Source organism: Bos grunniens, chromosome 2 (genome assembly GCF_055505025.1).
Source record: "Bos grunniens cultivar Pamir isolate PY7600 chromosome 2, Bosgru_T2T1.0, whole genome shotgun sequence".
Taxonomy (NCBI): domain Eukaryota; kingdom Metazoa; phylum Chordata; class Mammalia; order Artiodactyla; family Bovidae; genus Bos; species Bos grunniens.
In genome coordinates this window covers 129,116,689-129,138,529 of record NC_141166.1, presented here as the reverse complement: position 1 = coordinate 129,138,529, position 21,841 = coordinate 129,116,689, and the positions used below count along the sequence as shown (strand labels likewise).

Below are 21,841 nucleotides of genomic sequence, written 5' to 3'. Positions count from 1 at the left end.
GTGTTAATACTTACATTCTACTTCCTCTGAGAACGTATACTTATATAAATGAAGAATGCATATCATATGAAAATAATAGAATATGTCAGTACCCCAGTTAAGAACTATTTTTACTCTCAATGGTAAAGCAGGGCTATCTATCAATAGCTTTAGTGTCCAAAGTTTAAAAATTCTAACACTAATTAATTCTTACTACTTTCCTTTTGCATGTACCCGTGTGCTGAGTCGCTTCAGTCGTGTCTGACTCTTTGCAACCCTATGAACCGTAGTCTGCCAGGCTCCTCTGTCAGGCAAGAATACTGACAGGGGACTCTCCAGGCAAGAATACTGGAGTGGGTAGCCATGCCTTCCTCCAGGGGATCTTCCCGACAGAGGGACTGAACCCATGTCTGTTATGCCTCCTGCATTTGCAGGTGGGTTCTTTACCACTAGCATTGCCTGGGAATGCGTTTCCTTTGGTCATCAGTAATCTACATTTGGTCCCCTAGGATTTTTTTGTTTGGGTCATACAGGTCTTTAAAACATTGATTCAGTTGTTCACAGGTTAATTTTAAGATTGTACCTTAAAAATCTAGAGAGTCTGTTTAGAAGTTAGAAAATCCAGAAAGTGGGCCCCAAAATTTATATAAAAATAATTCACTGGTATTGAGAAATAGCTGTGCCTTTTAAGTTGGTGTCTGCCCTCCAACTCCTCACTCTAACCCCTTGACTAGGACACACATTTATGCCACAGCCTGGGCTCTGCTGACATTTGTGTTTGTGATTCTTAACTTACAACAATTCAACTTAGGGAATTAGATATTCCATCTGATTCCTTTTAAGAATGAAATCTAAACCCAGCATGTTTAAATACACAGACATATTTCACTAGTGTCTGATTCTGCCCCAATCTATTAGGCCTGGTAAATAAGAATAAGAGTATGTGACTACAGCCCTTAAATGGCATACAGTGGCATTTGGGGCACTGGATAAATATTTTGAGTAGTATCTCTGAAGTTAAGGGTTCAGGAACTAGTCATTCTTTAATATTCCATTTTTAAGTGCTTGAGAATTTTTTTTTTTTAAGAAATGAAATACACAGCTCAGATAAAAATGGCTTGATATTTTTTTAGGCTGGGTGTTGTGTCAATATTTTGATAGATGGCTAGAAACCAAAATTTTGGAACTTTGCTACAGAAGTTGATGGCACTACCGTTTAATCCTTTTATGCTCACAATTATAAGTGCTTTGGTCTTTAGGAAGTTTCATGGGATCTGAATTACTATACTAAGGGAAATGAGGAAATCTATGCTCAACAATTATATGTTAATTATGCAGGAGTTGTTAGGTTATTCAGACATATTAATAATGAGTGTCCATAATTAAGATTTATAGCTATTATAGTTTTAAAGCTCTTTCTTTCAGTGAGTAAAGACTTGGTATATTAGGCCATGATGAATATTTCAACTGTGATATCTGCCTAAGAATGACAATGATGAGACATCATAAAAGGGTTTGAATCCTATCAGTTAATATTGAATACATTTAAACAATAACAAAAAAATGCATTAAAGATTAGAAATATTAGAATGATACTGAAATTTTATTTTATGCTGCTAGTTATTTTGGCAGTATAAATCTCGAGAGACTCTTTTAAAACATAAAAAAATAATTTCAAGATTAAAACATGATTTATCACAATCATTAAAATAGTAGAATTTAAAATTCTACTTAGAATTATATTTAAAAAATAAATTCTTTGGATTCATATTTTCAATATAGATGCCTAGCTCTTCCAGGTATCCGGAACAAGAAGAGATCAAATGACTTGATTAGGTACTCATTGTAAGAACAGGAATGAAATATATTTTTCTTCACATTAGACAGGGTTTAGTTCTTTACAACCATCACTTGTAAAAGTGACAGTTGTGAAAGTGAAGTTGTGAACTGGTTAATTCAAATGTTCTTGAATCAATGTTCATGTTTAAACTTTATGCTTTTGTTTAAAGATTCACATTTGGTTTGTTGTGTAATTGAAAGTTTTCACAATCTGCCCTTACCCATCTTCAATAGCAGTTGAGACAACCCCAGAGGAAGATAAATAGGCAGTTTTATTTACCCACAACGAAATATACAGTTTAGGGTATAATTTGCCCTATCAAGTCTAATCAGAGGCCACACAGTTGATTACGCAAAGGTAGACTTTTATCCAGTAACAGTTGGTTTAATTGAAAGGGAGACATTTATTTTACTCAGCAAGAGAAAGTCCAGTATTTCTTAGGACTGCAATTTTATTCATTTAACTTCCTGGCAATGATCTGATTTGGTTAAAATCTTCTATAGCCAGAAAAGTAAAATGTAAGCATGTAAACACAAGAATCATGAACAATTTGATTTAACTTGCTATGTCCACATCTTATAATGGAACGATCTTCTGGAGTGCTCACAAGGCTAAGAGGGCAGAATAAACCTTTTTTTTTTTTTTTTTTTCTGATATAAATACAGGCAGCACTGCCATGTGAATGTAACAAATGGAAATCAGATTGTCCCTAGTTAATTAGTACCAAATGGTGGAAAACCCAACCTCTAATCTATTGCCAAACCACCAGAACACAGCAAACAGCACAGTCAAGCAACGGAAATTTCTCAGTGTATCTAAATTACTGTATAAAATAAAGACCCAGTTTCTAAAACCAATGAAAAGATTTCCACAATTTCAATATGATACAGAGGTATGTAATATGGGTACTATCAAAGGATATTTCATTTGCCAGCAAAGGAACCCAAAATTGAATCATCCAAGTGGTGTTTAGGAGACTTATAAGCATTCTGGTTGTTAAGGACAAGTTTAAAGACAACATGCCAATTTACATAAGAAAAGATGAAAAATAGGAGTAGGCTTTCATTTAGTATGAGGAATTGGTTTCAAGTGAAAGAGTTTCGGATATATAATGGTATACAGTTTTGTGGTTAGAAATGTGCTTTAATATAATAATTATTTAATCATTATATATTATTATATAATACAATAATACTGAGCACAAAAAAGTCTCTTATTTTGGTTTCCTTAGCTAGAACTATGTGAAAGTGAAAGTGTTAGTTTCAGTCATATCTGACTCTTTGCAGCCCTATGGACTGTAGCCCACCAGACTGCTCTGTCCTTGGAATTCTCCAAAGAATACTGGAGTAGGTAGTCATTTCCTTCTCTAGAGGACCTTCTCCACCCAGGGATTGAGTCTAGGTATCCTGTATTGCTGGCAGATTCTTGACTATCTGAGCCACCAGAGAAGCTAGAACTAAAATCTCAACACTAAATTTTATACTGGGTATATTAACTACAATAAACAATAGTCCAAATAATGACAGAAAAAGAGCACTTTTAAATCAACTACTGTATCATGGGGCTTCCCAGGTGACTCAGTGGTAAAGAATCCTCCTGCAAATGCAGGAGATATGAGTTTGATCTCTCAATCAGTAAGATTCCTGGAGAAGGAAATGTTCTCATCTACACAGTGACTCCTTAGAGTACAAAGATTCTCCATGTGGAACATTCTACTCAACAAGGCCTCACATTTTTAATCTATGATTTGATATAGAATAATGAGGAACTAAAGAGCCTCTTCATGAAAGTGAAAAAGGAGAGTGAAAAAGCTCTCTTAAAACTCAACATTCAGAAGGCTAAGACATGGCATCCAGTCCCATCACTTCATGCCAAATAAATGGGGAAACAATGGAAACTGTGACAGCCTTTATTTTCTTGGGCTCCAAAATCACTGGAGCAGTGGACAGTGAGTGCAGCCAGGAAATTAAAAGACATTTGCTCCTTGGAAGAAAGGCTATGACAAACTTAGATAGCACATTAAAAAAGCAGAGACACTACTTTGCTTACAAAGGTCTGTCTAGTCAAAGCTATGGTTTCTCCAATAGTCATGGATGTGAGAGTTGGACTATAAAGAAGCTGAGCACTGAAGAATTGATGCTTTTGAACTGTGGTGTTGGAGAAGACTCTTGAGAGTCCCTTGGACTCCTAGGAGATCAAACCAGTCAATTCTTGAGGAAATCAACTCTGAATATTCATTGGAAAGACTGATGCTAAAGCTGAAGCTTCAATTATTGACCACCTGATGTGAAGACCTGACTCATTAGAAAAGATCTTGATGCTGGGCAAAATTAAAGGCAGGAGGAGAAGGAGACAACAGAGGATGTCTCCTTAGTTGGGGACATCCCCAACCAAGATGGTTTGATGGCATCACCAACCCAAAGGACATGAGTTTGAGCAAGCTCTGGGAGATGGTAAAGGATAGCGAAGCCTGGTGTGCTGCAGTCCATGGGGTCACAAAGAGTTGGACATAACTGAGAGACTGAAAAACAACAAGAAATTCATTGGAAGTATTGATGCTGAAGCTGAAGCTCCAGAACTTTGGTTACCTGATGCAAAGAGCCAAGTCACTGGAAAAGACCCTGATGCTGGGAAAGATTGAAGGCAGGAGGAGAAAGGGGTCAATAGAAGATGAGATATTTGGATGGCCTCACTGACTCAATGTACATGAGTTTGAGCAAATGCTGGGAGATAGTGAAGGACAGGGAAGCCTGGCATGCTTCAGTTCATGGGGTCAAAAAGAGTTGGATATGAGTGAGTGACTGAATAAAAACAGCAAAGAAGGATTACCATCTATAAGACTGAAATTTCCTAATAGAAAATCTGATCCTCTAAACTATTATTCTATATTACAGAAAGCTGCATGGCGCTGGAGCATTGGCTGCACATGGACGTCACCAGATGGTCAACACCAAAATCAGATTGATTATATTCTTTGCAGCCAAAGATGGAGAAGCTCTATACATTCAGCAAAAACAGGACTGGGAGCTGACTGTGGCTCAAATCATGAACTCCTTATTGCCAATGTCAGACTTAAATTGAAGAAAGTAGGGAAAATCATTGAGGTAAAACTAAATTAAATCCCTTATGATTATACGATAGAAGTGACAAATAGATTCAGGGATTAGATGTGATAGACAGAGTGCCTGAAGAACTATGGACAGAGGTTCATGACATTGTACAAGAGGCAGGGATCAAGACCATCCCTAAGAAAAAGAAATGCAAAAAGGCAAAATGGTTGTCTGAGGAGGCCTTACAAATAGCTGAGAAAAGAAGAGAAGTGAAAGGCAAAGGAGAAAAGGAAAGATATAAGCATCTGAATGCAGAGTTCCAAAGAATAGCAAGGAGAGATAAGAAAGCCTTCCTCAGAGATCAATGCAAAGAAATAGAGGAAAACAACAGAATGGGAAAGCCTAGAGATATCTTCAAGAAAATTAGAAATACCAAGGGAACATTTCATGCAAAGATGGTCACAATAAGGGACAGAAATGCTATGGACCTAATAGGAGCAGAAGATATTAAGAAGAGGTGGCAAGAATACAAAGAAGAACTATACAAAAAAAGATCTTCATGACCCAGATAATCATGGTGGTGTGATCACTCACCTAGAGCCAGACATCCTGGAATGCAAAGTCAAGTGGGCCTTAGGAAGCATCACTATGAACAAAGCTAGTGTAGGTGATCGAATTCCAGTTGAAGTATTTGAACTCCTAAAAGATGATGCTGTGAAAGTGCTTCATTCAATATCCCAGCAAATTTGGAAAACTCAGGAGTGGCCAAAAGATCAGTTTTCATTCCAATCCCAAAGAGAGGCAATGCCAAAGAATGCTCAAACTACCACACAACAGCACTCATCTCACACGCTAGTAAAGTAATGCTCAATATTCTCCAAGGCAGGCTTCAACAGTATGTGAACTGTGAACTTCCAGATGTCCAAGTTGGATTTAGAAATGGCAGAGAACCAGAGATCAAATTGCCAACATCCATTGGATCATCGAAAGAGCAAGAGAATTCCAGAAGAACATCTACTTCTGCTTTATTGACTATGCCAAAGCCTTTGACTATGTGGATCACAACAAACTATGAAATATTCTTCAAGAGATGGCAATACCAGACCACCTGACCTGCCTCCTGTGAAATCTGTATGCTGGTCAAGAAGCAACAGTTAGAACTGGACATGGAACAACAGACTGGTTCCAAATTGGAAAAGGAGTACATCAAGGCTGTATATTGTCACCCTGCTTATTTACCTTATATGTAGAGTATATCATGAGAAATTATTGGCTGGATGAAGCACAAGCTGGAATCAAGAGTTCCAGGAGAAATATCAATAACCTCAGATATGCAGATGACACCACCCTTATGGCAGCAAGTGTAGAGGAACTAAAGCGCCTCTTGATGAAAGTGAAAGAGGAGAGTGAAAAAGTTGGCTTAAAACTCAACATTCAGACAACTAAGATCATGGCATCTCATCCCATCACTCTATGGCAAATAGATGGGGAAACAATGGAAACTTTATTTTGGGGGGCTCCAAAATCATTGCAGATGGTGACTGCAGCCATGAAATTAAAAGATGCTTGCTCCTTGGAAGAAAACCTATGACCAACCTAGAGAGAGCATATTAAAAAGCAGAGACATTATTTTGCAGATAAAAGTCTGTCTAGTCAAAGCTTTGGTTTTTCCAGTAGTCATGTATGGATGTGAGAGGTGGACTATAAAGAAAACTGAGCAGCTAAGAATTTATGCTTTTGAACTGTGATATTAAACAAGATTCTTAAGAGTCCCTTGGACAGCAAGGAGATCCAACCAGTCCATTCTAAAGGAAATCAGTCTTGAATATTCATTGGAAGGACTGATGTTGAAATTGAAACTCCAATACTTTGGCCATCTGATGCAAAGAACTGAGTCTTGGAAAAGACCCTCATGCTGGGAAAGACTGACGGCAGGAATACAAGGGGACAACAGAGGATGAGATGGTTGGACAGCATCACCAACCCAATGCACGTGAGTTTGAGCAAGCTCTGGGAGTTGGTAATGGACAGGGATGCCTGGTGTGCAGCAGCCCATGGGGTCAAGACTGAGTGACTGAACTGAATTGATGGTACAGAAATTCAGCTTTTTAACTGTGTATCATTTACTAGGGTAGATGGCTTGTTATCTTTTAGTTATCTATAAATTTTACCAAAAGTGTTTATTTTTCTGATTCTTCCCATAATTAACTTTATCTGCTACTTCATTATACACTGATGTGACAAGAATAGCATCCATACCAGTAATTCACATTATTTTCATTTTCTACATTATTTTTAATACCATAAAACTCCAAAATTCTGTTCCTACTTTTGTTCTCTTTCCTTCCTCTCGTAAAGATTATTAATGCTGAGATTAGAGATAAATCTTCTATTTTACTTTGACTAGCAGTTGCTTGATGTGGACTATATTGTGTTTGACTGGCAAATTCTGATATTTCAGAAAACTGCTGCATTAAGTATTTATTTTTACAAGCCAAATTATGGTATCACACTATTTATAGAGAACCATTTTTGAACTGGAGTTAGCAAAAGAATTATTACTTCTGTGTGATTTAGGAAAGTTTGGCTCCTGGGAGAATCAAGGTTTCTTTTGGGTGAAGAGTCATCTGTGTTAGGGGTTCTTCTCATTACTACACACCGAAAACTCATGGAGAATCTGAAGCCAAATTAATCCTATATAACAACCCCCCCATATTGTAATTTCAGCATGCATAATGGGATTCATAATTTACTTCTATGCTTTTCAATTAATATATTAATTGCTGGCTAATCTTTTAAACAAACTGCCAAAATTTTAGCAATTTTGGAGCATTCTAGCTTCAGTCCTCTGAGAAAAAAACAAACAAAATGTGTCGAATCTCATTTCTGGAGTTATAAGTCCAACGGTGATTTTCTGTATGTGAACTTTGCTAGACTCTGTGAGGTACCTGGTGTTCCAGCAGTGTGTCCTGTAAAATTAATGCTCACACTTCCTGCCTGGAAAATCCCATGGATGGAGGAGCCTGGTAGGCTGCAGTCCATGGGGTCACAAAGAGTCAGACACGACTGAGCGACTTCCCTTTCACTTTTCACTTTCATGCGTTGGAGAAGGAAATGGCAACCCACTCCAGTGTTCTTGCCTGGAGAATCCCAGGGACGGGGGAGCCTGGTGGGCTGCTGTCTATGGGGTCGCACAGAGTCGGACACGACTGAAGTGACTTAGCAGCTTCATAAGAAAGTACATATGTAAAACATTGCCAACTTTATGGAAATTTGCTGTACTATAGGCCCATTATAAGCTATTAGAAAAGAGATACATATATTTTACATTTATATTTTAATTATTTAGAATTTTCATTATTTTTCAAATTCAATTTCAAAAGTTTGAATCATTAGTAAACCTTCAGAAGAGTGGATATTTATGAGCATAGGAATATTTCATAATTACTAAATAATTGTGGTTGTGGTTTAGTTGCTAAGTCGTCTCCGACTCTTGAAATCCCAGGCAGGAGTCCATGGGATTCTCTAGGCAAAAATATTGGAGTGGGTTGCCATTTCCTTTTCCAGGGGATCTTCCTGACTCAGGAATTGAACCCTGGTCTCCTGCATTGCAGGAAGGTTCTTTACTGACTAAGCTACGAGGTAGGTAATTTAATTTAATTTATTTTATTTTTAATATAAGAAAAAGGGAGATAATTTTAACAGGGATGGCATACAGATGGACTGAGTTTTACATTAATTTATTTCTCAGCTACATAACTACAATGAAAATTAAAGGCAAAAATATTTGTGCATAGTCTCTTCAAAAAGATGTTAAAAAGTTAATAAATGCCTATAACAGAATATTCAAATCAGGTATCTTTAGCAATTTGAAAATGTTGAGTCACTTTTTTTTAAAGAATCAAATTCTATTTTTTAATCTTAAGAAGGTGTATTAGCAATTTCAAAAATCACATAAGACTTTAGGAGTTGAAAAGTTATGAGACAAGTAATTTTTTAAAAGTTAAAGAAAAAATATAGACATAGATATTACCACAATAAAAGAATGTAAGTAGATTGTAAAATTATAATTTGAGCTAGTGGCAAAATGATCAATAAGGTAATAAATTTTCTACACGTGTATTAAGTACAAAAGAATGGTTTAGAGAAAATTATTTCTCTTTTTTTCACAGGATGGTTTATAAGACTTTCAATGAGATGCAAACAAGGGTTACTCCATTAAGGGACTAAAGGTTGAAGAGCTGATGTTCTGCCTCGTGGTGGGGAAGGCAATAACAAAATCATCATTTTGATGAGAAGTAAATGATGATGGTAGTAAAGATAAACACTCAATGAACATGAACTTGAGCACACTGTGGGAGGTAGTGAAGGACAGGGAAGCCTGGAATGCTGCAGTCCCTGGGGTCAGACATGACTGAGCAACTAAACAACAACAACAACAAAAACCCATAGAGCTATTCTGTGATAAAGTCAGAGCTTGAAGAGAATGCTTCTGCACCTCGCTGTGCATTACAGAGGTACACAGCAACTTTCTAAATAAGTTGCTCTCACCTTGGCTATATCAACCCCACGGTTACAAAGTATATGCCAAGCGATGGACACAACTCTTTCAGTGTGGAAGATGGAAAAGTGTCAGTTTAGAAAAAAACAGAAGTTTTTGGATCCGTTTCCAGGGGACACCAAATTTAAAACTTCTTACAGAGGCATTCTTCATGGTAATGAACTGGTGAAATAGACTCTAGTGTTGTTGTTTAGTCACTGAGTCATGTCTGACTCTTTGTGACCCTATGAACAATAGCACGCTAGGCTTCTCTGTCTTTCCCCATCTCCTGGAGTTTGCTCAAATTCATGTCCATTGAGTCAGTGATGCTATCTAACCATCTCATCCTCTGTAACCCCCCTTCTCCTCCTGCCTTCAATCTTTCCCAACAGCAGGGTCTTTACCAATGAATTGACTCTCCACATCAGGGTGGCCAAAGTATTAGAGCTTCAGTTTCAGCATCAGTTCTTCCAATGAATATTCATGGTTGATTTCCTTTAAGTGAAATATTCTAGTAGCAATTCTAGATAGCATTAATCATGTGTGTGTATATATATATATATATATATATATATATATAAAGAGTTTGCCTAAGGACAACTGAAATTGACTTGCAAATGAAAATCTGCAGCAGAAAATTCTTTCCAGCGGTTTGTAAATGCCATAGTTGAGTTTCAATTCATAGTATCATATCAAAAGTTATATATATGAAAATTTCTAAATGCAAAATATAATATACACTTTAATGGAGAATATCAATACAGATAACTCTAAAAGAAAATAAGATTCCGAAGTATATTTTGCCTACAGAAAGTATCAACTGTTTTAAATTCTATCTATCCCCCTCCAAAAAATTCCTTTAACCAAATCAGAAAATAATGGCATCATACATTAAGATGAGAAAATGATTTCAAATGTATGCTAAACCAAAAATAAATAATTTAACTATAAATGTACGGAGTGTTATCTGCATAGACTATCACTGGTTTTTGTGTGTGAAATATAACTGTGTCAGTCACAGTAGGAGCCCTTGCTATATAATATGAGAAACCAATTCGATCTTGTTAAGAGTCCAGCTTCTATAATGAAGTTTAGAACTCCAAGGGTAGATTGGCTTGGGTCATTAAATCTAACTTCAGGAAATAGTAATCAATTGGAATGAAAGAAAGAGGAAAAAATCAAATAGAGGGTTGAATTATTTTAGAGAAAAGAGCAGCATGGAAAAACAACTCTGATCTGAGCTACCTAGGTAATTTTAACTTTTAAATTAATCTTATTTAGCACCTTTTATCTCTATCTAGGTTTAGTTTTAAATGACTGATCTCAGAATATTATTAATATTTGAACTATTGCAGAGCTGATGATCCAGACATGATTTATCATCATGAAATCATGTTTCTTTAAGGAAAACCATGCATGTATTCTATATACTTACTGGAGGTGTTGATACTTGGGTTATTCTTAACTGGTTTTCCAAATCTTGTACTTTGTTTTTAAGTTCCATATTTTCTGTTTCTAAGTCTTGAATCTAAAAAGTAAATGATTATTGAACAATCTTCAGACATTTATTCTTGGAAAATATTGGCTGTTAAATTGGCTACATTAATGAATAGGATTTCACATTATTTAAACTTTTAATGTATTTTTTTGTGCATTGGGTGAAATTTATTTTATAAAGCTTGAGCTATATCATAGAATTCAAGGTCACTGGAAAGACATACTATTAAATTTAAAATATGTTTTTACGTGTGTGCAAATTTCTTGTTCCTAATACCTCTGTGTTTTCCTGTAGCACTATGCAAGCTGTACCCATAATCGTGCAGTACAACCGCAAGACAGTGAAACTTGCTTATGATGATTTTGAAGAGTGGAGAAAGGGTGTAATTTAATTATAAAGGAATCTGATCTGCATGGGAAACCACTTACCCAGCATCTGCTGCTTCTGCTGCTCTGATCCCCATGAGAAGCATCAGGAAGTGAAACAAAGTCACATGAGAACACTAAGTTCTTGTGGGAATTCAATATAAAATGGTTAAAAACTGTGCAGGGGATCAGGAACAAAAAATTATAGGAACACAGTGAAAGCAGTTCCAATCGGTGTGGGGGAAATTGAATGGCAGGGCTTCTAAATTTGTTTGATGGTATGCAAGTTTCCCTGTACTTACATCATATAAATGCAAAATGACAAGCTTAGTTTACTCACTCTTTTCTGTAACCCTGCAATCTGTTTTCTTGTTTCAACATCTTTTCCTCCAGATTCTAGAAATTTCCTGTACGCCAGGTCAAATGCTTGGCCGATTGTTAATGTTATCTCTTCAGCCTTTGTACAAACCAAACAAAGAAGATTTGCAGTTTAATAATAATCTGTTAGAACATTTTTTGAATCAAGAAAAACATTAACATGACATATTTCAAAAGGGCAATGTCTAGGCGCAGAAGTGTAGTAAATGAGCAAAAGTAATCTATGCTAACATAATCATTCAAAGCCTAAGCATGCATGACATAAAAGAGAAGTGTTTTGGATATTAAATGAATAGCTGTTGAAGTTCGAAGCAAGAGTCCTATCCAGATTCTCATCTCTTTTATCATAGCATTTCCCCTACTAGTTTGTTTTTCTCCTTTCCTCAAATATTTAGTGCCTAGTAAATGAAAGCACAGTGCCAACTGCAGTTTTTCTCGTAGCTTTGCTACTTATTTTGTTTCCTAGTGAAGAGGGTTTGTTAAACCTGGAAGGTAACTTGAAAGAGGTTGGTTGGGTGGTGTCTGTGGAAAACCTGAGGTGTGCCTGCTCTAAAGGGAGCAGCTGCTATTCAGTTCCAGTTAACTGTTGGAAATGAGCAATTCCAACCCAGAGGTGTCAATTTTAAATATGTGAGATGAGACCAAAAATCTGAATTTTCATATGGAAAATTTTAAGTGGTAGTAAACAAAATTTTTAAAACACAGTGCTGACTGAAAAACTATCTGTCATCTGAATTTGGCCTCATAAAACAATTACCTCTGGCCTATTTACTAGGAACTGCCCCAGATAGTCTAAGTCTACTAGCTCATTTTTTCCCAATGATATTTCAGCTGATATCACTGAAATGTGATGTCTTAGTGGGAACAGTGTAAACACTAAATAAAGATTTATTAAATTAACATTATAAAAAAATTTGGTAAAGGCATTAATTGATTTAATGCATCACAAATATTTCATATTTAATGGTGAGAACTCCAGATGACATAACAACTGGTAGCAATATTAAATCTTGTAAATACCCTGCTTTTACTAATCTACAAATCTTAAAATTTTGCTATATTCTATATGCAATCTAAATTAAAAATGTTTTATAAATGAAGCTTACTTAATTAAGACATTGTTATTTTTGTAGTTCACTATTCATTTACAAAGGCTGTTAAACATAAAAAATGTTATAGAGTCTAACCTGGTGAATTAAAAAATGCAAAATACATGCCTACACTTATATAAGAAGACTGTCTTACAAAAAAGATGGAAAATAAGCTATGTTAAAGAATACTATATAATACTGAATAAATTAAAATGAGCTTAATGTATCTTCTTAATAAGACAATGTGTTTTCCTCAAATTCTCAAGGTGTATAAGACAGAGAATTATTTAAATAACATGGTTGATTCATCACTAATATCTGACTTCATTATTGGTTGTTTACAATAATAATTTTTAAAAACCACATTCACTTTTTATAGTATGACATATTTTTAATTAAGGTGGCATTTTTGTTGTTGGTCAGTTGCTCAGTAGTGTCCGATTTTGCAACCCCATGGACCGCACCACATCAAATTTACCTGTTGTTCACCATCTCCCAGAGTTGCAAAAACTCATGCCCACTGAATCACTGATGCCATCCAACCATCTCACCCTCTGTCGTCGCCTTCTCCTCCTGCCCTCAATCTTTCCCAGGATCAGGGTCTTTTTAAATGAGTCAGCTCTTCGAATCAGGTGGCCAAAGCACTGGAGCTTCAGCTTTAGCGTCAGTCCTTCCAATGAATACTCAGGACTGATTTCCTTCAGGATAGACTATTGGATCTCCTTGCAGTCCAAGGGACTCTCAGGAGTCTTCTGCAACACCACAGTTCAAAAGCATCAATTCTTTGGCGCTCAGCCTTCTTTACGTTCCAACTCGCACATCCATATGTGACTACTGGAAAAAACAAGCTTTGACTAGACAGACCTTTGTCAGCAAAGTAATGTCTCTGCTTTTTAATATGCTGTCTAGGTTTATCATAGTTTTTCTTCCAAGGAGCAAGTGGCTTTTAATTTCATGGCTGAAGTCACCATCTGCAGTGATTTTGGAGCCCAAGAAAATAAAGTCTGTCACAGTCTCCATTGTTTCCTCATTTATTTGCCACAAAATGATGGGACCAGATGGCATGGTTTTTATTTTTTAAATGTTGAGTTTTAAGTCAGCTTTTTCACTCTCCTTTTTCACTTTTATCAAGAGGCTCTTTATAGTTCTCTTCACTTTCTGCCATAAGGGTGGTGTCATCTGCATATCTGAGGTTATGGATATTTTTCCTGGCAATCTTGATTCCAGCTTGTGCTTCATCCAGCCCAGCACTTCTCATGATATACTCTGCATAGAAGTTAACTAAGCAGGATGACAATACACAGCCTTGATGCACTCCTTTCCCAATTTGGAACCAGTCTGTTGTTCCATGTCAGGTTCTAACGGTTGCTTCTTGGCCTGCATACAGGTTTCTCAGGAGGTAGGTAAGGTGCTCTGGTATTCCCATCTCTTAAGAATTTTCTACAGTTTGTAGTGATTCACACAGCTGAAAGCTTTAGTATAGTCAATATAGCAGAGGTAGATGGTTTTATGAAATTCTCTTGCTTTTCGATGATCCAACAGATGTTCGCAATTTGACCTCTGGTTCCTCTGCCTTGTCTAAACCCAGCTTGCACACCTGGAAGTTCTTGGTTCACACACTGTTGAAGCTTACCTTGAAGGATTTTGAGCACTACCTTGCTTGCATGTGATATGTGTACAACTGTGAAATGAGATGGCATTTAGTGTTAGTTGCTCAGTTGTGCCTAACTGTTTGCAACCCCATGGACTGCAGTCCACCAGGCTCCGCTGTCCATGGGATTTTTCAGGTAAGGATACTGGAGTGGGTTTCCATTTCCTTCTCCAGGGGATCTTCCCGACCCAGTGATTGAACCCAGGTCTCCTGTACTGCAGGCAGATTCTTTACCAACTGAGCTACAAGTGAAGCCCTTGTAGATAGCATTTAACTCCCTGGTAAATGTTCACCATATATTACCCCCATGGGTTTTCATGACTCTGTGAGGTGGGGATTACTATTACCCCTCAATACTTATGCAACTGCAATTCTTCGTGTAACTTGTCTAAAGGCTCATAGTTAGAGGAGAACTTGGATTCAGATTCAGAATATCTGAGTCTACAAGCCTCACACTTTTGAGGGTAGGGGATGAAACATATACATTTAAATGCACAGACCACAATTATACAACCAGATGTGTTTTGAAAAAAATGTACATACCTATAAAACCACCATATCATTAGAAATATAGATCTCTAACACCCTTCAAAGCTCTTCTATACCTATGCATGAGTACTCAGTCACTTCAGTCATGTCTAACTCTGTCCAGTGCTATGGACTGTAGCCCACCAGGCTCCTCTTGTCCATGGGATTCTCCATGCAAGAATAGTGGAGTGGGTTGCCGTGCTCTCTTCCAGGGGATCTTCCCGACTCAGGAATTGAACCCACGTCTTTTGTGTCTTCTACACTGCAGGTAGACTGAGCCACCTTGGAAGCATCTCCTATACATATGCACACACACACAGAAGTCACTCAGTCGTGTCCGACTCTTTGCGACCCGGTGGATTGTAGCCCACCAGACTCCTGAGTCCATGGGATTTTCCAGGCATGAATACTGGAGTGGGTTGCCGTTTCCTTCTCCTCCTATACATACTTCTAGTCAAATCACATTTCTTCCAGGTAACTGTTGCTCTAATTTCTATCACCATAGATCAGTTTGTCTGTCTTTGTATCTATAAAAGTGGGCCATCCTATATATTCTTTTATATTTGTCTTCTTTAGTTTCTCAGATCTTACATTTATGATTTATTGCTGATTACATTCCAACTAGTGAATATATCTCAAATTGTTTTTTCATTTGTCTATCAAGTGAAGTTTGTGGTGTTTTCAGTTCTGAGTTACAAATAAAGATGTTACAAATATTCCTGTAAAATCTTTTTGTGGACATATGTTTTTATATTTCTGGGTAAATATCTAGAAGAAAGTGAAAGTGAAGTCGCTCATTCATGTCCGAATCTTCACAACCCAATGGACTAAAGCCTACCAGGCTCCTCTGTCCGTGGGATTTTCCAGACAAGAATACTGGAATGGGTTGCCATTTTCTTTTCAAATATCTAGAAAGAAATTACTAAATCATAGGATGTGTCTACATTTAACACTATGCTGCTGCTACTGCTGCTAAGTCACTTCAGTCGTGTCCGACTCTGTGCAACCCCAGAGACTGCAGCCCACCAGGCTCCCCCATCCCTGGGATTTCCCAGGCAAGAACACTGGAGTGGGTTGCCATTTCCTTCTCCAATGCATGAAAGTGAAAAGTGAAAGTGAAGTAGCTCAGTCGTGTCCGACTCTAGCGACCCCATCTCATGCTCTGTCGTCCCCTTCTCCTCCTGACCTCATTCTTTGATTTGGATAGATAGAAACAATTAATTCTTGTATATTAAAGTAATTTGTAGATTTCATGGGACTTTTTTTTTTTTTTGTAAAAAATTATATCTGTGAAAGGGATAGTTTTACTTCTCTTTTTCCCAGTATTTATGCCTTCTGTTTCTTTTCCTATTAACCAGATAAGACATCTAATATCATGCTAAACTAAACAGCCAGAGTTAGAATAAGCACTTATCCTGTTCCCAGTCTCAAGGGAAAGCACTCAATAATTCACCATTTATTTTGATGTCATTCGTAGGATTTTTAACATCCTTACTGGAATAAGAAATGTCCTTTAAATCCTAGGCTATTATGAATTTTATCATCAATTGGATTGAATCTTGTGCTTTTTTTTTTGCATCTATGTGATAAAATTTTTTTTTATTTTTTAGAACTTAAACTATTTGGCTCTTATATTTTACTTGTCAAGAGATTTTTTAAAAATATTTCATTATATATGTATTCAGATTTGTTATTCCTTCAGTTCCAGTAAATCAAGTTTTTCTCCCAGTTAACACAATGCATTTAATCTGAATTTCCCTGTTGAGCAACTATATAAGCCCAGTTTCATGTAAATCAAGTTTTTCAAATATTCATCAATTTTATCTTACATGCTAAATTTACTGGCATAATAGTTACATAATATTTCTCTCTATCCTTTCTTTCTATTCTTTTAAAGACTGTAGGATCTGCACTTAAATTTTTTGTTTCTGAAAGTGGTAATTTGTCCTTTCTCTTATTTTTGTCCTAAATTTGTCTTTTTAGAGGATTGCTAATTTTATTATCCTTATCAAAGAAACAACTTTTGACTTTATCAGTGTTCTTTACTGTTTTCTGTTTTCAACGTCATTGATTCTATTCTTTATTATTATTACTTTTTATTTTGTTTTAAATTTGTTCATCTAACTTCTGAAGGTCAAGAGATTATTTTTAATCATTTTATCTTTTCTCATAGAAAAAGTTATAAATATCCCTTTAACTGTTTTTTTTTTTTTTTTACAAATTTTTACTAATTTTGATGTGTCATATTTGGTTGCTATTCAGATAAAAATAATCTAGTATCCCTTGAGACTTTTTTGGAGCTACTGTTATGCAGAGTGTTTGATTTAAAACATTTTGACAGTTTGTGGCCAGAGAATATACTTTGCAATATTTTCAGTTTTGAAATTCATTGTCTTATAGTATGGTACAAGATATTATGCATCTTTGTAAATATTCTACTTACACTCAAAAAGAAAGTATACTCTGTTGTTGTTTGGGATAGTGTTCTATTTATGTCACTTAGATCAAATTGGTGGATAACATTTTTTTTTCATTTTTTGTAGCTTTATTGATTTTTTTCTATTTTCTCTGTCAATTGCTAAAAAAGGCATTATGATCGATGACTACGGATGTCAATTTGTCTTTTTCTTCTTGCAATTATTAAATTTTTTGCTTTATTTCTTAAAAAGCAATGTTATTAAATGAAACACATTGGTTTTTTAATCACTGTGGGCTGTCTGTCTTGATGTCTGATAATATTCTTGCCTTGAAATCACCTTTATGACGTGAGTATAGCCACACCAACTTTCACACACTTAAGGTTTGCACTGCATATGTTTATTCAATCTTCTGTTTTTTACCTATATTTGGTACTAGTGGTAATGCATCCACCTGCCAATGTAGCCGACGCAAGAGACACGGGTTTAATCTTTGCATGGGGAAGATCCCCTGGAGGAGGAAATGGCAACCCACTCCAGTATTCTTGCCTGGGAAATCCCATGGACGGAGGAGACTGGGGCTACAGTCCATGGGGTCGCAAAGAGTCAGTCACTGAGCGACTGAACACACACACATCATTTTATATCTAAAATGTGTGTCTTCTAGAGATCAAACAGTTGTATGTTTTAAAAATCCTGCCTGATAATCTCATCCTTTGATTGGTGTATTTAGTCTATATATTTACATCACTTTTGGGCTTCCCTGGTGGCGCAGAGGTTAAAGCATCTGCCTGGAATGCGGGAGACCCAGGTTCAATCCCTGGGTCGGGAAGATCCCCTAGAGAAGGAAATGGCACCCCACTCCAGTACTCTTGCCTGGAGAATCCCATGGAGGGAGGAGCCTGGTAGGCTACAGTCCATGGGGTCGCAAAGAGTCGGACACGACTGAGCGACTTGACTTCACTTTCACTTTATTTTCTACTTGGTCCATCTGCTTTTCCATTTCTATTCTTTGCCTACTGTCTTTTTCATAAAAAAAAAAAAAATAGTTTTCCATTTTATTTTCTCTATAGGTTTTTAACTATACACTTTTGAATTACTTTTTAGTGGATTGCTCTAGTGATAACAATATGCATCTTTAAGTGAGCAGTCTATTTGGAGTTAATGTGCATTACTTTACATAAATAATAACAACCTTGAAAGTGAAAGTGAAGTCGCTCAGTCGTGTCCGACTCTTTGCGATCCCATGGAATGTAGTACCAGGCTCCTCTGTCTATGAGATTTTCCAGGCAATAATACTGAAGTGGATTGCCATTTCCTTCTTCAGGGGATCTTCCCGACCCAGGAATCGAACCCAGGTCTCCCGCATTGCAGATGCACGCTTAACCGTCTGAACCACAATAGTATGCAGCCTTTGTGGTAGTACTGTCACATGTTAACATCATGATGCAATGACCTGACACAATGCTACAATTTTGCTTTTAACAGTTCTGTTTTAAAAAAGAGTGACATTTAGTCACAGTTTTTCTAGTGTTTATTTTTTGTTTATTCTTTTGCACATTTGAATTTACTTTTTGTGTCATTTCCCTTCAGATTAAAGAATCTCCTTTAGCATATCTTGAAGCACAGTTCGCTAGTGGTGAGTCACTGTAGTTTCATTTATTTCAAAATATTTTGATTTAAATTTTGAGACTTCAACAAGTGTAAAATTTTCTTATGACATCTTTTACTTTATGCTTGAAAGATATTGTCATAGTCTCCTCTGACCTTTACTGATACTAATGAAAAGTCAGCTGCCATTCATATTTTTTTTTTCTTTCTCTATGTAAAGATATAATATGTCTTTATATTTTTTTATGGATGCTTTCAAGATTCATTCATTCCCTTAATCATTCTCTCACTCTCTTTCTCTCTCTTGTAGATTGTCTGTGATAAAAGTGGTTTTCTTTATAACTAATTCAGCTTGAAGGTTCTCAAATCTGTAGGTTGACAGTTTTCACCACATTTGGGAATTCTTCAGCCAGGACTTTCTTTGCTGTCTTACTTTCTCTCTGCTGTCTTCTTATGATTTTGATTTCACACATGTTAGAACACTCCGTTTTTTCCTAGAGGTGATTATGGCTCTGTCATTTAATATTACTATCATTTATTTTCTCTGTTCATTTAATTGGATAATTTCTCTCATCTATCTTCTAGGTTACTGACCATTTTTTTTCTGCCATCCCAAATCTGATGTTAAGCCTATCAATTTTTTAAAGTTATTTTACCTAACCATTGAATTATTTTAGCATTTGCTGTTTCTATGCTAAAATTTTCACTTGTTTCCTCATTACTATGTTCTTTTTCCTTTAATTCCAAAAATATATGTATAAACAATATTAAAGTCTTTGAGCATAACATATAAATCTAAAGCTTCCTTTAGCTCTTAATCTGGGCTCCCTTTATTCTTCATGTAGGTAGCAACTATAATTTGTGCATAATTCAGGAGGTTATGGATTTTGCATATATTTGACTCCTCTCATATATATATGTATATATTTACATATGCTATAAGGGTATAGTGATACTCAGGTTTAATTATGAGAAAAACTGATAAGTCTAAAATTCCTCATCATATATTAGATTCAGTTGTATCAATTATATTTATTTTACCAATAATAATGTTAAATATTAATGATATTAACTTTACAAGAAACACAGTGTTCTATATTAGAATTTACTTGTTGCCATAAACATTATGTAATATAAACTATTAAAATTCATCTAAAATCATATCTACAAATTTATGACAGTAATGACATACTCTTAATGGTTTTACATTGTCTGTTTAGAACAAAAACATTTTGGTTATATACGTACGAATCAGATAGCAAAAACAAACACCCAAATCCTACAAGAAAAAGAAGTTTCCTTCTATTCCTATTTTTCTGAGATTTTTAACCATGAATGGGTGTTGATTATTTTCAAATATTTTTTAAAATGTTGGTTGATAGGATCATATACTTCATTAACCTGTTAATATGATTGATTATATTATTGGATTTTTGATGCTGAATAAGACTTACATCCCAGGAACAAGCTCTACTTGGTCTTGGTGTATAATTCTTTTATATATGCTGTTATATTTAATATTCTGTTAAAAATATTTGCATCCATATTCCTGAGGGATATTGGTCTGTAGTTTCCTTTTTTTGCACTATCATTACCTGCTTTGGTGTCTGAAAAATAAAACTTTCATAAAAGTGAATTTTAGGAGTTCTCTCACTTCTGTTATTTGGAATAGCTTGTGCAGAACAATGTTAACTCCTCTTTAAGCATTTATGGATTCTTTCAGTAAAACTATCTAGGAGTAGGGATTTCTACTTTAGTAAGTTTGAAATTATAAATTCAATTGCCTTTATAGTTACAAGGCTATTCAAATTATCCAATAATAGGTAGTCAGCCATTTTTGTTTTTGAGAAATTAATTCTTCTATGTTGTCAAATTTATGTGTACACAGTTGATTATTAGTTCAGTTCAGTTCAGTTCAGTCGCTCAGTCGTGTCTTTTCGACCCCATGAATCGCAGCACGCCAGGCTTCCCTGTCCATCACCAACTCCCAGAGTTCACTCAGACTCACGTCCATTGAGTCAGTGATGCCATCCAGCCATCTCATCCTCTGTCGTCCCCTTCTCCTCCTGCCCCCAATCCCTCCCAGCATCAGAGTCTTTTCCAATGAGTCAACTCTTCGCATGAGGTGGCCAAAGTATTGGAGTTTCAGCTTTAGCATCATTCCTTCCAAAGAAATCCCAGGGCTGATCTCCTTCAGAATGGACTGGTTGGATCTCCCTGCAGTCCAAGGGACTCTCAAGAGTCTTCTCCAACACTACAGTTCAAAAGCATCAAGTCTTCGGCTGTCAGCTTTCTTCACAGTCCAACTCTCACATCCATATGGGACCACTGGAAAAACCATAGCCTTGAGTAGACGGACCTTTGTTGGCAAAGTAATGTCTCTGCTTTTCAATGGGCTATCTAGGTTGGTCATAACTTTTGGAGTAAGCATCTTTTAATTTCATGGCTGCAGTCATCATCTGCAGTGATTTTGGAGCCCCCCAAAATAAAGTCTGACACTGTTTCCACTGTTTCCCCATCTATTTCCCATGAAGTGATGGGACCAGATGCCATGATCTTCATTTTCTGAATGTTGAGTTTTAAGCCAACTTTTTCACTCTCCTCTTTCACCTTCATCAAGAGGCTTTTTAGTTCCTCTTCAGTTCCTCTTTAGTTCCTCTTCTTTAGTTTCTGCCTTAAGGGTGGTGTCATCTGCATATCTGAGGTTATTGGTATTTCTCCCGGCAATCTTGATTCCAGGTTGTGCTTCTTCCAGTCCAGTGTTTCTCATGATGTACTCTGCATAGAAGTTAAATAAGCAGGGTGACAATATACAGCCTTGACATACTCCTTTTCCTATTTGGAACCAGTCTGTTGTTCCATGTCCAGTTCTACCTGTTGCTTCCTGACCTGC

General features: G+C 36.3%; 1 protein-coding gene across 7 annotated transcripts in view; it reads right to left on the bottom strand.

Moving 5' to 3' along the window:
• The window catches only part of GULP1 (GULP PTB domain containing engulfment adaptor 1), a 330,379-nt gene that overhangs the window by 22,722 nt on the left and 285,816 nt on the right, over window positions 1-21,841 (bottom strand). For all 7 annotated transcript variants that reach the window (XM_086371504.1, XM_086371455.1, XM_086371463.1 and 4 more), the window contains 2 exons: window positions 11,613-11,729; window positions 10,845-10,937 (listed from right to left, as the gene is read on the bottom strand). In XM_086371504.1, the coding sequence (XP_086227630.1) occupies window positions 10,845-10,937; window positions 11,613-11,729 (210 nt within the window). The remainder of the gene's footprint in view (window positions 1-10,844; window positions 10,938-11,612; window positions 11,730-21,841) is intronic.